The sequence below is a fragment of the Cydia pomonella genome, chromosome 3 (assembly GCF_033807575.1).
Source record: "Cydia pomonella isolate Wapato2018A chromosome 3, ilCydPomo1, whole genome shotgun sequence".
Lineage (NCBI taxonomy): Eukaryota > Metazoa > Arthropoda > Insecta > Lepidoptera > Tortricidae > Cydia > Cydia pomonella.
Genome location: NC_084705.1, coordinates 7,041,596 through 7,060,052, shown reverse-complemented (window position 1 = coordinate 7,060,052; position 18,457 = coordinate 7,041,596). Strand labels below are relative to the sequence as shown.

At 37.4% G+C, this 18,457-nt stretch overlaps 2 protein-coding genes across 2 annotated transcripts; both read right to left on the bottom strand.

Moving 5' to 3' along the window:
• Positions 1-2,048: 2,048 nt before the first annotated feature.
• Positions 2,049-2,429, bottom strand: LOC133516623 (uncharacterized). Its single transcript, XM_061849637.1, has one exon. The coding sequence runs from the start codon at positions 2,427-2,429 to the stop codon at positions 2,049-2,051; it is 381 nt and encodes a 126-aa protein (XP_061705621.1).
• A 9,999-nt stretch (positions 2,430-12,428) lies between these two features.
• LOC133515941 (mannose-6-phosphate isomerase) lies at positions 12,429-18,297 on the bottom strand. Its single transcript, XM_061848589.1, has 7 exons — positions 18,060-18,297; positions 17,617-17,940; positions 17,248-17,389; positions 16,107-16,283; positions 15,487-15,651; positions 14,570-14,772; positions 12,429-14,187 (listed from the first exon to the last, which is right to left on the bottom strand). The coding sequence occupies exons 2-7, from the start codon at positions 17,932-17,934 to the stop codon at positions 13,981-13,983; spliced, it is 1,212 nt and encodes a 403-aa protein (XP_061704573.1). The 5' UTR covers positions 17,935-17,940; positions 18,060-18,297; the 3' UTR covers positions 12,429-13,980.
• Positions 18,298-18,457: the final 160 nt, after the last annotated feature.

The window sequence follows — 18,457 nt, the reverse complement described above, 5'->3', positions numbered from 1 at the left end:
AGTTCGTATGTGAGATAAGCCGAGCATTGAATTGCGTGTAGGGTAAGCCCCCAATCTAAGGATCCCTATCGCAACGTGAGATGGTACCATTAGATATCTGCGTGAGGCATTGAAAACCTTGTATTTTGAGATTTCAGTACACCACAAGCCATTGTCATTGTTGGATCACGTTTTAGTGTCCAAGCGTAGACACATATGGTACGTTATTCATAAACGCATTACTGTACCCCTAGTGTAAATAAATTCGATTTCCAAACGTGACGTACGCGTTTGCGTTTAGTCTCATTTTGTATTGGATTTCAAAAGAGCGCGCCAAGCGGGACGTTTTGGAACCTTAAAATCCTATACAAAATGAGACTTAACGCAAACGCGTTCGTCGCGTTATGATGTCGATCAAAGTTACACTAGGGGTACGGGATTGAATTAGTTATATCGTTCATGTTTATCTGTCATTTTTACTTATGTAGGTATTTGTAAGAAAGGTATAAAACATAATTTAACTAAATCAGGCCCGTAAAATTTTATGAATAAGGGGGTTACACTTAAAGATGTGTATGTTGCGGAAAATTGCCAACTTTTGAAAGGAACTCAGAGATTTCAGGAAACTTTTAACGAGGTTCTGTTTGGAAATGGAAAGTATCAATCTCCATACAAAAAAATTGTTTTTAATTTCGCAATTTTGGAAACTTTTCAGTGAAACATTAGTACTATTAGTACTAATAGTAGTGTAGGTACCTGCACTAGATGTTAAGCTGTTGCCGTAAGTCCCGTAACCAATGGACTTGCAATTCTTGCAACAGAGAGGTTTATTTTTTCCTCCCTCGAATTCTCGAAAAAGCCTCAGCAGGGAGCTCGTTCCACAATCATTGATTGATTGCATTTGCCATCACTGCCATTACTTACAAACCGTCATATCAAACTTAAGTAACACTTATAGGCGTACCTTACATGTAAAGGTACGAAAAAGTTATGAAATTAAAATTAAAGTAGGCATATGTGGACTAGATATGGGTTTACTGTACCCCTAGTGTACATTTATTCGATAGCGAAACGTGACGTACGCGTTTGCGTTAAGTGTCATTTTGTATGGGATTTTGAGTTTCCAAAGCTTGGCGCGCTGATTCTAAATCCCATACAAAATGAGACTTAACGCAAACGCGTACGTTACGTTTCGCTATCGAATAAATTTACACTAGGGGTACTGATCAAATTGCAATATTGGAGGATACATTTAAACTGTTAAAATATTTATTAATATACATTTCGATATCAGTCATTTAGATATTAATTTCACACTAATATCTCATAACTAGAAACACATATCTAAAAATAAATAATACTTAACTTGAAACTAAGTTTAGAAAATAACAAAGGAAAAATAAAAATATACTTACCTACAAATATTTATATTACTAGATATTGTATAATGACAAATTATGTTTTTCCTTTATGGATAGGTTCCTTTCCCTTCGGTCTATTCTAGGCTTGTAACTAGACCATATACCTAGTTACAAGCATACAGCATAGCTAGTACCTAACTAACACCTATCGACGGACACCTAATGTAGCAAATAAAACTCCGTTTAAAGGTTTTTTAGAGCAATTAAATGTATTTAGAGGCGTTTTCACGCCAATAAAGATCTAATTTAATTTTATTGTATATATTGAATTTAATACGTTCAATATCAGTTCTGAGACACATTATCCAATTAAGTGCGGTCGCATGAGCTGGTATCATACATAATACATACCCTTTTTTTTTTTTTTTTTTTTTTTTCACGTTGGGGAAATGCTTTTACGCATGCCACCTAGTCCGGGGGAAACTAGGGGCGATGACGGACTAACCAGTAAAGGACTACCGTCTAAAACCACCAACGAATGCCGGCTCCGCCTTAGATTGGGTGCCGCAGGGTCGCTATCAGCATTCGACCGCGTGCGCCTCGGCGGGCGGCCTGTAGGCCGCAGACATTTTGGGAGCCAATTGGTCAGGCACCCCAGTCCTGTGGGCTTTTAACCGCAAAGACTCCCCCGGAGCCCTGCGCAGCCCACTACGGCGGAGGCAGCAAGCGCGCATAGCGCCTGGCTCTGCCCCCAGCCCGTCGTCGGCGGAGTGGATGCGCGTCAGGGTCATTCTCGTGCGCACGCTCCGCTGCCTCCTTCTGCGACATAATTTCGTCACAAAAGGTGGCCATCGCCTTCCATGCCTCCTCGCTGTCCAGCATGATATTCACTATGCTCGGCAACGAAAGGTCTACTCCTAATTTTGCCTGAAGGGTGGCCCATTGGAGCTCCCATGTAGGACACTCCTCGAGTGTATGACGCGCCGTGTCCACCGGTGCGCCACACTCATGGCACATGGAGGATTCCTCCCTCTGTCTGCGGTGCAGGTACTTACCAAAGCATCCATGGTCAGTAAGTATCTGCACCATGTGGAAAGTTAGCGTACCTTGCCTCCTTCCCACCCAGCGTACATATAATACATACCTAATAACTAGCTTCCTTTTGCAACTTTTCTCGATAATAGGTACCTTGAAATTAAAGCACTAGGTACTAACTGTGCCATACATTTTACTCTTCTTAGTTGAATAATAGTGGACAATACGCAAACTTATATAATTTCTGTCACTATCGCTGTTACATTATAATCTATAATATATAAGACTGGCAATGTTCATTATTTACAAAGCTCGCTGCTGCACGGCTTGTCCGGGATTTTTGATACTATTGACTTAGGGATATGTAAGTCAAAATATTAAGGACCTAGATAAATTCTGTACAATACTCGCCAATCGGAACATATACAAAAATGAAAATGTAGGTAAACAAACAGTAAACGAGTGACTACGTATACGGCCCCGTTAATTGACAGCAGACAGATACAGCGCGAGTAGTAGTAATTTAAGATCTTCTAAATTTTAATTCGAACAATCTGTGTGCAATTTAATCGATTTGAATTTTATCATCAAACCTTTCATTTCAAGCCAAATTATTTTCAAAACACAGACACCTCTGATACAGAATTTAAGTATTATGCTTGCACAGAAAATATTGTAGATCACAACTGGGTGTGGCACCTGAACCTATATCACCTACAATCTACATGTGCCAGAGTTACACACTCTCAATCAGAATACGTAATATTCGATTATCACGGACTGGAAATATTGATATTGGCATATCGAATGCTTTTGTGCAGGGTATATGGTAAATTAGAAGCAGTTCTGACAAGGTGTCCCTATTAATGAGTTATAAAATGTATTAGTGTTAAATATATTAAGTTCAAAATCATAGCATAGTTTTTAAATGTTCGTAGAGCGCATTTATTTAGTCAATGAAATTGTACGGAGTTGAACCAAATATTAATATCTCCCAATCGGTTAGAGATAGAAGGTTGGTTTTCGACCAAGCATCGGCGAAATTTACAAAGGGCATATACGGCTTAAAGGGTTTTATTCTTAAGAAGGTCGTTTTGTAGAGTTGTTTTGTACACACAGATAATTAGAGATAAATAAAGCAATTACAAAACAATGCAACGCAATTTATCAATCCGGAGGCAATATCGGTTTTCATATGAACATTTGACATGTCAAGTGCAAAGCCGCCGGCAACCATTCGTCAAATCCCATGGGCATCCTATCGCGATAAAGTAACAAGCCTAGCCGCCGAATTAAAACATAGTAACCGAGCCCAGTTGACCTACATATTCACAAAACGTATCACTCGTACTTGAATATGTAATGTATATATTGTACATTTTGATCACCTACTTCTAGCAAGTCTGTCTAATCCAAAGGCACATTTATGCCGGTCAATTCAGAACAGATCGCTCGGTAAGCTTTGTAAATGGTCCTCCAGATTCAAATCTGAATCGCAATCTACAATCAGATATTGATTAACTTTCTCATGCTCTTATAGTATTATGATTATCAAATGTAATATAGACTCTGTTGTGTTTCAAATAGAGATAATTTTCTAATGTGATCTCAAGGAAAGGATAAGATGTCGTAAATGTAAGCAAGTTCGATTGATATGACTCAAATGGTAAGTCTGGTTTAAGTAGGTATGTAGTAAAAAGGTGTGTCAACGCGGCCTATATCGCAATTTTGATTCCTCTAAATAATCAGTCATCAGGCCACATTCCGAGATAGAATATAGTCACTTATTTTTTTTGTTAGGTAGTCGGTAAATAAATAAAATAAACATTACATTCCGACAGGTTATATACAGGCTGGAAAATATTAATGGTGGGAAAGTACCTTAAAACGTTAAGCTAGCTCATTTTACTTCAAGGAAACATTATTTTATTTTTAAAATCAATTAAGACCGTATTCAAAGATTTTTTTAAATTTTACTTGTGTAAAAATATTCTCGTGTCCTAAATATTCGATTTAATGGATATTTTGTGCGACAGAAGAGTGTAAAACCTAATCTAATGTTTCTTGGAGAAATTTTAATAGTAACTGAAAGTATTTTTTTGGATTTTTAGTCAGCTCGATTTCCGGGCGAGACAAGTTTTGATTCTTTTAAAAATAAAATAGTGTTTCCTTTAAGTAAAATGAGCTAAGTAACTTAAGGTTTTAAGGCATTTTCCCTCCAGTAGGGCTAAGATGGTCGGCTCTTTATCATTTGTCACCATGCCTGTCCCGTTCTAACAAGTACGTAAGTGCGAAAGTGACGGGCATACTGACAAGCGATAAAAATGGAACCATGCTGCCACTGCAGGGCCCATATATTTTTTCCACACTGTATACTATGAATCTATTAACGCTCTGATTTTTTTCTGACGTCTGTCACATTCTAACAAGTATGTAAGTGCGAAAGTGACAGGCATAGCGACAGGTGATAAAAATCTGTTAACCCAGAATATCATTTTTTAACATACAAAAAATATTTTCAATAAGATCAGATCAGAAGATCCAAAAGATCTGAAAATTAGACGATCTTTATTTTTCAAGGTTTCAAAACATTCAATCAAAGTAGATTACTAAGCTAGATTCGCATCACTCATTTCTCTTTCTTGTTAAACATTCAGCAACAATTACATTATTGTGGTTACCAACTAAAGATGTCTGCAACCTTCAAGCGTTACATCGTCCGAAAAGTGACTGCGCGAAAAATTTGGTAACAACTCATCCACTAAATCTCTTATAACGCTTTCTTTTTATTGTAATTAGCAATCTTATGCTCTACGTGAAAAAGCTGTTTTTTCAATGATACAATCGAGTAAGATAGGAGTTTGAAATGGAAGGTAATCGTTACGAAACTGTCCTATTAATTAACAACCGAATGCAAATTTACCGCGAAGATAAGCTGCGAAATAATGTGGAATCATTCGCGCTTCAATTTTTTTATTCCCACAGTTTAGCGTAATAGTTACTTACAATACCTACATAGTACGAGTAGATACCTGGTAATATCAGAAGGACCTACTTATGTACTCCTTGTATTGTTTATTTTGTCAGGTGTGTGAAATAGGATATATACAATTGTACTTTTATTTTTAAATATTCAATTCGAACAGTATTTTATTTTCGGCCTTCTGGGCGCCTTAAGTATTAACACAAAACGTAGTATTTTATACAATCGTGATATAATATAGAGCTATTCAGTCGAGTGCCGTGTTTAGGCAACGAAGCTTGCACAGTTGCCCAAGTCTGATACGAGATTGAAAAGCTTGATTATTTTATTACTTTTTCCACGAGTCATCTAAAATACTACATTTTTTTACTATAAAACCTAAATAATTAATGAAAATTGGTAAGTATCTCAGTAGATAAAAATGTAGTATAAAAGACATAAACGCGCGAAGCCGACGCCCACTCTACCCCCGTTTAGTCTTTTCTATGGGAGCGCGGCGGCACGTGATTGGTATTTATTTAATGGTTCACTGCAACATATCGAAATTAATATTATAGTTGAGTTGGGAGCCCATACATGAAAAGTACGCAATTATAGTTTGGTATACGAAATCTTAACCATTACAGTCGACGAGTAGAAAAAGCGCCATTTTGACTAGAGGCCATCATCATCAACCACCACCATCTGCCATCCATCGGATTGGCCGTATGCTTGTTTGCCACCGCCGTGGTATTAAAAAAAGCATCATATCCGACGGAATGTCCCTAACTGCTGGAAAAATGCAGGCCCCATAGATATGCTCAACAATCTCATCCAACGGTTTTCCACGGTCTTCAACAGATCATCAGTCCAATTTGTTGGTAGGTCAACGCTAAACTAAATTAAAGTTTATCTTATTTTATTTTTGTCAGTATTTGATTGGTGTTGTATGTTACACTAAAATCAAACCAAATTGTTTATCTATTATATTGGTATTATATGAATAGATTGCAGTTTACCTACTACATTAACGGGATCGATCAGAAATGTCGCAACTCACATGTGTCGATATTTAGACATTCGCGGCGCTGGGCAGCCTTATAAGGATCAAGATAAGTGGATAGTCATTCGAATAACCCGCTCAAATAAACACAATTAAATTGCTATCGAATTCAGAACTAAATTTATGTCTCTAAAAGAATTCGAGCTATTGAAATGTATCAATCAGTCCAAGTTAAGAGAAATCGTGCGATAATAAATGTCATAAATTTATCGAAATGCAGAGCGAACTTGGAATTATTTGTGGCGTGCTGAGATATGTTGTAATAAGTATGTTTTTGCGCTGCGTAGATGTCGACATATCCTTTAATGGAAGAGAGAGATGGTTAAAAGAGATCAAACTGTTTAATAAGGACATGGAACGGATGGCGCGTCAATAGAGGCCGTTTGCGTCTAGTGTCAGTTTTTTCCTTTTTAAAAACAGGTTTGACGAGAATTAGTTTCCTCAATGAACCTTAATTAGTTAAAAGCCAATCTGCATTGCACTCGTAATTGCGTTAGATTGCCACTTCTGAAATTGTTTCTAGGTGCCTTTAAAAGTTGACAAAATTACATCATGCATGGCATTGCGTCGAATACAGTGGTTGACATGGGCGTAGGCAGGTACAGGCAGCCCTAGAGCTCAAATTTTACATACAATGTATGCCCCTCTGCAGCGTCTGCCCCCCCCCTCCCTAGGCCTCCGGTGAAGGTAACATGCCAACCCCCCCCCCAAGCCACTTGCTGGTTACGCCCGTGGTGGTTGCCCCGGTAGCTCAGTTGTGAGAATGGAGTGCTTCGATAATGCAGTAGGTAGTCGGTTCAAATCTCGAAAAAAACAAATGCTTTTACTTGACTTCCGTGACAGGAGAATGTTTCTTGCTGTAAATTATTAGCAGTTTATGCGAGAAAGGAACGATTTGAGTTTCACAAAAGGATCACATGAGTATTTTAATGGCTATTATGTACAGTTACATTACATACACTGCTTTATCTACATGAATATCATAAGCTTCAACTAAACAAGTAATTTTATCTATTTTAATTAAACGGCAAAATGGCGGTAATGCAAACTTATTCGCGCATGTCACGCATCCGTTGTTTTTAGGGTTCCGTACCCCAAAGGTACTAAAGCAACCCCTATGGTGCGACTCGGTCCGTCCGTCCGTCTGTCTAGGAATAGTTATGAACAACGCTAACCCAGACACATTGAAACTATTCTTATTTTATTTTATTAATTATGCCAAATTGGCCAATATGAAGAGGGGGCAGAATTTCAAAGTGTAGTGACTAGGTCAATGGGGTATCATTTGAAAGAGAAATTTTTTCTTTTATTTTCATAGTGGAAAAAACTTGATTTATGGAGGAAAATGTGAAAAAAAAAACGCCCCCTATCACCGAAGTTTACCGAAGAAAAATTATGATATTTTTACATAATATTAACATTACTATAAATATTAATTAGACCTCTATCTTGGTAACTTTTTCTTATTAACAAAAAGCATTTCTGAATTCAGTTTGCAATTTGACCAACTTTCCGTGTGTTTATTATACTTAAAATTGATATGAGATTACATTAGAGACACCTTTTTTCAAATAAAAGATCAATTTTTTAAATCGGTTTAAGTACATGATAGAGAATTATCCTCGAAAAAGCAACATACGTTCATTACATAGCGCAAATTAGACAATTTGCCGATAGATGGCGCTGTAGACAAGTTATACTTATTATAGGTACTTCTGATCAAAAGTCTTATTTACACGAGATAATTCAAACTTTGTACGGAACCCTCGGTGCGCGAGAAAAACGAACTCGCACTTGACCGGTTTTTTTTATCCAGAGACAAACTACTTCAAGTAACATGCTAAATTTGACAAAATTGTTTGCAATTGAGTGAAATATAGGCCGTTAGTTTATCGTTTCTGCGGCGGCATCATGGTTCCATTTTTATCACTTGTCACTATGCCCGCCACTTTCGCACTTACATATTTGTTAGAACGGGACAGGTATGGAGACAAATGATAAAGAGCCGACCATCTTAGCCCTACTGCGGTGGCAGCATGGTTGCATTTTTATCATATGTCACTGTGCCTGTCACTTTCGCACTTACATAACTGTTAGAACGTGACAGGCATGGTGACAGGCGATAAAAATGCGACCGTGCTTAGCCCGCTGAATATATTATAAGGAGGTTATGATATACTCGTAGATGTAGATAAAATTAATAAAGCGAATTAACACAACATTAATTCTACCTACTTTCCGTTTTTATGAATCAAGTGAAATGGAATAAGAAGTAGCTGAGCTAAACGTATATAATTATGAGCTAATACGATCAGTTCCGCTCGTACAGTCTTTACACAAGATAGACGTTCCGAGCCATTTGCTACTGTTTAGATACCCGACATTGTAAAACAAGATGAGTTTCTTTTTGTCATTTTATTAAGTGAAGGGGAAATCTGTAGGTATGAATGTATCCTCTACAGTATTTTTTAGGGTTCCGTAGCCAAATGGCAAAAAACGGAACCCTTATAGATTCGTCATGTCCGTCTGTCTGTCCGATTCTGTCACAGCCACTTTTTTCCGAAACTATAAGAGCTGTACTGTTCAAACTTAGTAAGTGGATGTATTCTATGAACCGCATTAAGATTTTCACACAAAAATATAAAAAAAACAATAAATTTTGGGGGTTCCCCATACTTAGAACTGAAACTCAAAAAATCTTTTTTCATCAAACCCATACGTGTGGGGTATCTATGGATAGGTCTTCAAAAATGATATTGAGGTTTCTAATATCATTTTTTTCTAAAATGAATAGTTTGCGCGAGAGACACTTCCAAAGTGGTAAAATGTGTGTCCCCCCCCCCCGTAACTTCTAAAATAACAGAATGAAAAATCTAAAAAAAATATATGATATACATTGCCATGTAAACTTCCACCGAAAATTGGTTTGAACGAGATCTAGTAAGTAGTTTTTTTTTAATACGTCATGAAATTAAATTTTTTTTTTTTTTCAACATACCCATACATGTGGGGTATCTATGGATAGGTCTTCAAAAATGATATTAAGGTTTCTAATATCATTTTTTTCTAAACTGAATAGTTTGCGCGAGAGAACCTCCCAAAGTGAAAAAAAGTGTGTCCCCCCCCCCCCCTGTAACTTCTAAAATAACAGAATGAAAAATCTAAAAAAAATATATGATATACATTGCTATGTAAACTTCCACCGAAAATTGGTTTGAACGAGATCTAGTAAGTAGTTTTTTTTTAATACGTCATGAAATTAATAAAATTTTTTTTTTTTCAACATACCCATACATGTGGGGTATCTATGGATAGGTCTTCAAAAATGATATTAAGGTTTCTAATATCATTTTTTTCTAAACTGAATAGTTTGCGCGAGAGAACCTCCCAAAGTGAAAAAAAGTGTGTCCCCCCCCCCTGTAACTTCTAAAATAACAGAATGAAAAATCTAAAAAAAATATATGATATACATTACGATGCAAACTTCTAACGAAAATTGGTTTGAACGAGATCGAGTGAGTAGTTTTTTTTAATACGTCATAAAATTAAAAAAAAAATTTTTTTTTGTCAAACCCGTACGTGTGGGGTAGCTATAGATAGGTCTTCAAAAATGATATTTAGGTTCCTAATATAATTTTTTTCTAAAGTGAATAGTTTGCGCGAGAGACACTACCAAATTGGTAAAATGTGTGTCCAAAGTGGTAAAATGTTGAACGAGATCTAGTAGTTTAAGTTTTTTTTTTTAATACGTCATAAAGGAACCCTTCTTGGGCGAGTCCGACTCGCACTTGGCCGCTTTTTTTACTTGTTTTTGTTCCTTTCCTCTTTTGTGTATTGCGCAAACTATCAAATTTAGTATTTATTTGCCGGCAATAGTTCCATGAAAATATCAAGCAATTGACTGGCTAGGTGGTCAAGGCATACGTTGAGACTCGGGTGCAGAGGGTTTACAACGAATATCGAAATTTCGTATTTGCATCTCTATCACTCTTGCATATTCGAGGTATGGAGAGCCAGATAACGAAATTTGACTATGGTCTTTTAGGTGGGTGTTGGTGGTCTCCAACTGGTCCGTACTTCCGTAACTTTTTTTTTTAATTTTGGTGAACGTGCCGTGAAAATTTAGATTGGGTAGTTACCAAACTCCGAAGAAACATAATAGTTGTTGCGTTTGTAATGGTCTGAAAAATTATAAATAAATATTATAGGACATTATATAATATAATATTTAAATAAAAACTTTATATAGTTATTATTAATAATAACTAAAGTAAAAAAAAAACGTATTTATTGCAACCATGGTATTCATACAATTGTTATAAAATAAAGTAATAGGTAAAAAAACTGAAGTAAGTCACCTGTTGTATATAGTTGTTGCGTGTTCGAATAGACAATACATGTTTAAAAGACAATTGTCTATTCGAACACGTCACAACTACATACAACAGGTGACTTACTTAAGTATTTTACCTATACAGTATCTCATGGACCCTGATAAGGGCATAGCAAATCGCATATGTTACAAAACTGTATTTTACAATATCAACAAAATCTTAAATATAAAATCTACAATTTCTTAGGTATTTATATTATATTCATAGGTACACAAATCGACTAAGTCCCACAGCAAGCTCAATAAGGCTTATGTTGTGCGTACTTAGACAACAATATATATAATAAATATTTATAAATACTTAAATACATAAAAAACACCCATGACTGAGGAACAAATATCCGTGCTCATCACACAAATAAAATGCCCTTACCAGGATTTGAACCCGGGACCATCGCCTTCATAGGACGACCGACCATAGGATAGAACGACCTTGTGATCGACCTACAGAATGCCAATTGCTTGCTATAGGCTGATGACCTCAAGCTGGTGATGGGCATCGAGCAGGAGTCGGATTAATTAAGGCTTCAAGAGGATCTAGATCGGGTACATCGATGGAGTGTCGTCAACAAACCCCACTTCAACAACAGCAAATGCGAAATAATGACATTTACACGTCGTCAATGCCCCATTAATTTTCAATATAAGCTTAGCTTATACTAGGTGATCAGGCATTCAACCGTGTAAATTCGGTCAAGGACCTTGGAGTGAAATTTGACTGCGAGCGCACATTCCCATGAGCATATTAAATGCCTAGCGAAGGAGTCGTATCAGAGGCTAGATTTCGTGACAAGAAACGTAAATGACTTTCACAATATTGGCGTCATCAAACTCCTCTATATGGCTCTAGTTCGATACAAACTGGAGGCCAGCGCCTGTGTCTGGAGCCCTAGCGAGGATTATGTTGGAAAGGGTTCAAAAAGCATTCCTGCGCTTCTTTTACAGGAAGTTGTATGGATATTACCCATTCATGTACCCAACTAAGTTTTTACTCGGTGTCCTACGTTTTAACTCCCTAGAGGTGCGAAGAGACTGCGAGCAATTGGTTACTGCGTGTAAGGTTCCTTATAATAAAATTAACAGCACGGAACTGCACAATATTATCAACTGTCTTGTCGTACCTCCTAACAAGTCTCGACGGCGAGTATTAAGTATATTTGCAACTTTGGGACGGAACAGGACCGCGCGCAACGTCCGCTCGTCGCCACTCGCCGCTGTGTGATATGATTCACTTACTAAACGGACTCCTAGGCACGAATCCACAAGTCAAATAGGATCTTACCGAGGACAACCTAAAGATTGTGGCGCAAAGGCCTTTGATCTATTAGATGGCGCCACCTTTAGACATTTAACAGATTTAACACATATCAGTGAAGGATAAGGATCAAAGTCAAATAGCGTTCTAAAAATTTTAATCATGTGTCGAAAGATGGCAGTAAATTTACTGTGGCTACAAAGTTTTCTTTGACAATCCACCTCTATTTCAAATTCTCTTTGATAATAGTGAGTGTAATTGGTGAAAACCGTTCTTGTGAATAAAATAAAATACTAATAAATAATAGGCAGGGTCATTACCCGCTAGGCCAGACCGGTCGTCAAAATCAATAATTGGAAATGAAATAAAAACAAAATAGGTTATATTTTAGCGTATATTGAGATAAAAAATAATGTTCGAATATTTAACAGTCATGTATAATATAATATACGACGAAATATACTATTTTTGTGATGATTTATTTAACATTGATTGAACAAACAACTTTAACACATTCACTGCCGGGAACCCACCTGTTGGGCGCTCGTGAACTTTGTTCAGATGCCGGACAACCCGCTGGGCGGGTTGTTTTGTACGCAGCTATAGACCACCGGTTTCTGGGGAGTGCGCCGTTTTTTGTCTGGCAGTGAATGTGTTAATCCCGATAACAGCGAATGGAATGTTAAAATCTAGGGCGATATGGTTGCGAATAATTGTCTAGTTTTTACACTTAAAAAAATACACATTTACGAGTAACAAAATTGGGCCACTTTGAGTCAAATTCTTCCTAGCAAGTGATCCGTTTTCGTCACTCGTGTAATCAATCAATCGCTAATAAAATTAATAATTGAATCTGAACTAATATGTATAATTAACACTAACATGTAAATAGAATGACATAACTAATTTCATAAGCAAAATATAGGGAAACCTATAAAATCCTAAGGTTCGAGTATTTTCTCATACGACCGTGAGCCGTATTTAATTTGAGAAATATACTCCGATAAATCGGAAATTTGTCATCTCCAGTGATATTAAACACGTGGGTTCAACAAGAGTGTTAAAACTATTGCCTTTAGTTTGGAAAATTAAAGATAGTTCTTCAAACTTAACAAGTCAATAGCGGGTCTATAAATGGAGTACATAATGTTTAAACATTGCATATCGCCTGGTATACCCCCAGGGGGCTCCCAGCGTCAGGTGTGAGCAAAATGTATTCGAATGACGAATAACGATTGAGAAAAGCCAAATCCTTCCACCGGTGCCCGACCTTACTATTAGCAGGCTTGGGCTGGCGCGAATTGTGGTGTTGTAGTAGACCGCGGACCAGGAGCATATATCGTCAGTCATCGCCTCCTGCCTGATACTTTGTCAGTTTCGATGCTATCATGAATTAAAAAAAATAGTCAGCCGGTTGTATCACGGTGGGAAGACCGTCAGTTGATAACATGCATATGTAAAAAATACGCGCCTTACCACTTTATGTCCGCAAAGTATGCGTAATGCGTAAATTGAGTAAACGTTTAACACCTGATGGAATGCTACATGCAAAGTTTCATATTTTTTTTATTACTATCATAAAAAGGTAAAGCCCTTATTTTTTACATGTTCATGCGACCAGCTGACTTTGTTGCTACCGCGATACAACCGGCTGACGATTTTTTAATTAACAATAGTATCTGAAATATCATCTCACAAAGTATCAAACGGGAGGCCATGACAAAAAAAAAAATTACGTGTTTCGTTGGCTGCCATTCCTCAATCCGCCAACGGAGCGACAGCTGACGTCCACGAGGGTTCATCATACATAGCCGTTAACCACGATACCAGTTTCCGGCCGGAAGGCGATTGGTCATGGAAATCTGTTCCTGGCTCGCGGTCTATAGTTAGGACACTACCCACCTATATCAAGTCTTGAAAGGAACATGCTTTTTATATGTTGCATATCGCCTGGTATAACTCCAGATGGCTCCCAGCGTCGGGTGTGAGTGTGAGCTGACGACTGGCTTTAAGGAACAGTACGACGCCGGGCCGCGCTCGCACCGGCTCCGTGTCGCACGCGGCCCCGGCGCCCGACGTTACTATCAGCAGGCTCGGGCTGGCGCGGATTGCGGTGTTGTAGCTGTCGCCGCTCTCCACCTGGAAGTAACAAACCTTGATAAACAAAGGGATATGCCATACGCGACAAATTTATATTAGGCATCTGTTCTCTTACATGATACTATAACAAAAATAACCATAATGTTAAATGGTTTCCCTTTGAGATCCCTTCACGTCTTTCAGTATATTGTTTAACATGTGTGCACCCTCGGATACAATGTTTACTTGGTAGTCCCACTTACCGCCAAACACGTACCTAATACAGAGTTAACAGTGTTACTGTCATCAGGCAGGTAGTAGTCATTTCCCTATTATGACTGTCTTAAATTTTAGTAAATTTAAAGTCGAACGAAATCATTCAGCCCTACCAGCTCTACAACATCTCTTGTACTGTTTGTCTGTACAATGTAAATAAACTCACTCTAATCTTAACAACAGCAAAGTCCGGCACGGGCGGGCGCCATATGCAGCTGTTGCCGTCCTCCAGCTGCGGACTGAAGAGCAGGTGGTCGGGCGTGTAGCTGCTGTAGTCCAGCATCTCCAGCAGGCGCGGGACGTCGATCAGCTTGGGCGTCAGGCCCGCGCGAATCACGTTGTCGGAGCATGCCATGCATTCTATGCAATCTGAAAGTAATTGCTTTTAAATTATGGACAGAAATTTGTTACAAAAAATATTTTTGGTTTAACTACCTTATTAATGATCAGCCAGAGGGCCTACCGCGAATATCGAAAATTGAAATTTATATCGCTATATGAATATACGCAAAGTGATACAGAGATAGAGAAATTTCGATTTTCGATGTACGCGGTAGGCCCTCAGGCACCTAAACTACCCCGCCATACATAACAGTCCTACTTCACATGGGAAAACCAGTTCGAATATGTTATTGATATTACACTAGTTTTTTTGTTAGTCAGCCTTTCGGGTCTATTTTGGCAAAGTTGTTATACGTTAATAAATTTATTTCTTGCTTTTTTGAAAGAAGGCCCTCATGAGCATGAAATCGTCAGTTCCGAGCTCATGAGGGCCTTGATATGAGCTATACGTCATCGCTTGCGTAAAATTGCCCAAGGCCGAGTAATGTGGAGTGCGCAGAAAACCCGAACTTGTCCTATATTGCGCCTGCCCAGTGTTGAAATATGTGTTATTTAAACTTAACTCTGCTGATGTAGGCATGGGGAAATTTAGCGTTCAGGAATATGGCCTAGCCTGGCCGCAGCTACAGGTAATTCATAGAACATAGCGCATAGCAACTCATGTCACCCGGGAATTTATTATGCAGGCGCCGAAGCAGCGGGTACAGGAGAGAGATGATTCTAACAGATGGTTAAACTTACCCCCGCTAATGTAGGCATGTGGTAAGTTAGCGTTCAGGAATATGGCCTGGCCAGGCCGCAATTGCAGGTAGTTCATGAAATACGGCGCGTAGCAACCGACGTCGCCCGGGAACTCGGAGTGCAGTCGCCGAAGCAGCGGGTACATAAGAGAAGATTGGGATGATTCTGAAATAGAAAGTTTTAAAATAAAATTTTTGATACAAGCTTTTTATACTATAACTTTTCTTCACTTGTCTTTTACACAGCCCATTCAGACTACACATACTAAAATGACAAGCTAAATTATAAAGTTGACCAAAGTACTGAAAAAGACTTTGGTTTGCATACTTTGCATGTTGTTTTTTTTTAATAACATATTTTTGAAATAATCTTTTATTGCGGATTATGCTTTTCTCAGGCCATCTTCTACTATTCATTTAGTACAAGCTCACTCAAACATTTTTTTTTTATTATCAATCTTCGGCCTCCATCATCAGACCAGCACCTTAATGTGCCATTATCACCAAAGTTACGTTGGTATGCTATCACTTCATTTAGAAACCGAGATATGAGTCACATTTAAGTTGCAAAATTTGATCAACTCCCAAATTACCCAGATTGAGATTAAATCTAATACCCACCTTCGTTCTCTAACCTATCCAGCAAACTCTGCAAACTGCCAGTTACCGCAGCCTTGTCACACGTCATTAAGGAGCTGAACACTTGCTTCAGAGCAACGCCACTTTCCCCAGACTCCTTGTGAGCGAGGAAAGTGTTCACACTTTCTTCTGATAATATTCTAGTCAGCTCCGGCAGCTCTGCAAATATAAACGTAAATATATTCATCATTATAAAAAGGCTGCATTTAACTGTTGACTAAAGACTTTTGGATGTAGAGATTGCTCGCGAAAAGCCTTTTGTTTACCAATGGTCATCTAACTTGTAGGGTGAGACAAATTAAAAAATTGACAGTCAAACTAAACCATTCCAAGTCATATCAAAGATACATTGATTGAGTAAGATGCGTAAAATCTAAGACAATTTCATGCTTTGAATTTGACAGATAAACGAGATGGTACTGTACAGCTACATACATTTTGTCGGTAACTCTGATTGTCAAAGGTTGACATTTCACAATTCAGTGGTATGTGAAAATAAAGAGCATGTTTTTTTCTAAAACTTGACCTCTCTATTATAATCAATTATCTTTGGTCATATAGTACCTCCTAGTTTTTTTTAATCACCATCTGTACAGTCAGCTGCAGAGATAACTGTATATGTTGTATTACCAAGTTCTCATGATTCCCAAGTTCAGATCAGAAAAAAAAAAACACATTATAATATGATTTTAACATACATGTACCCTGAAAACATATACTAGGGGCAAAAAATCTATTATATATTTATTTTTTTAAGGCATTTAAAATTCGCGAAATTAAACTTTATATCATGATTGTATCATCATCACAACCATATATATATATAAAAGTTAACACACATACCAATTAATATATGTTATAAATTTTTATTGACACCGGTCTACCGCAACAACTCGGGCAAATTAATTATTTTTAAAACATACCCTAGTTTGATATAATTTGCCTTTTCATACGTCCCTATATTGTAAATTTCATTGAAATCGCTAAAGCCGTTTTAGAGAAATTGCTAAAAAAAGAATGCAAATGTATCTAAACAATATGACAGATTATTTGTTGCTACTTTACCAAGACAATGTAACATCGCTCTATAAGAACGAAAAGTAAGGTTGTATCCAGAACTTACTTCTGAGATGATTTTGAATTTCCTGTAACGGTCGGAATCCACAGAGAGCCTCAAATGGTGTCAATGCTATGGCCAGTTCAGGCTTGTGGTTGGGGTCCTTATACAAATCTGGGAAGCTTCCGTGGAGCTCCTCTGCTTGTTCCTACAAAATCAATGAACAATTAACCATATTAACTGACTTTCGCTGTTGGAGGAGGTTTTTATGCAGAAGGGGTCTACAGAAGAAAAATTAAATTAAATTTAAACATTATAGGTATATCAAAACATTAAAATTCTCTGTAGAATAACTAAACTCTAATAAATAAAATAAATATCAATTACAACCTTAAAAGTTTAAGACAATATGTGTCATTTTAATATTTTTCATACCTTGTTAGGGTGAGCCTGCACAGACAAGGCTTTACGGATGGACAAGACTTTAAACAGAAAGGGCACGGCCACTCCAAACTTCCTCTTCACTGCTGGCCCAATGGCATCCAGATTATCTTTAATATACTCCGACAGTAACACATTTCTTTCCAAGATTAGAGAAGGGCCATTAGGATGTGTCCCCATCCACAATTCAGCATAAGGCTTTTCTAGGTCTATGGTAGCATTTGGGTCAGCACTGGACAAAAATTTTGCAACTGTACTGTCTGTGCCCAGTTTACCCCAATCATAATTCTGTACTTTATATTGCAATTCCATTGCGTCCTGAAAAAATAACCTCTTCCAATCAATTTTATTCGTCACAGTCATATCAGGTTATAATAAATATTGTGTTTTCAAATTTCCACTCATAACTAACCTAAAGCAATATACTTCATACTTACTTTATTTTAAACAATTTGCTGCAATCTATATCTGAGTAATTTTACCAAAACTTTTGAACGGCAACAAACTTTCTTAACAGGACCGACAGTAGTAAAGTGTCGGTAGTTTTATTAATTGACTTGATTGGAAGGCAATTGACACAATTAAAATGCTATAAATATTTCTTAGAAGTTTTAACTAGAGAACTTTGTAATGTATGCAAAGCAAAGAGACGAAACTAACTAAAGTAACCAACCCAACTATATAATCACACACAGGGTACGTTCTTATATCATCTCGCGTGCAATTCCAAGCTTCGTCTGTCATATATTGTAGGTAGAAATAAGGTAATATCGCTGCGTTAGAAATAAACAACATCAACCAAGTTTAGAATTAATAAATATAATAATGACATGTG

Coding starts and splice junctions, on each gene's coding strand:
- LOC133516623 (XM_061849637.1), bottom strand. CDS start 2,429: ATGGTGCAGATACTTACTGACCATGGATGCTTTGGTAAGTACCTGCAC.
- LOC133515941 (XM_061848589.1), bottom strand. CDS start 17,934: ATGGAATTGCAATATAAAGTACAGAATTATGATTGGGGTAAACTGGGC. Junction 14,773..15,486: donor ACATGCCTACATTAGCGGGG/GTAAGTTTAACC, acceptor AATTACTTTCAG/ATTGCATAGAATGCATGGCA. Junction 14,188..14,569: donor TTGCTGTTGTTAAGATTAGA/GTGAGTTTATTT, acceptor TGTTACTTCCAG/GTGGAGAGCGGCGACAGCTA.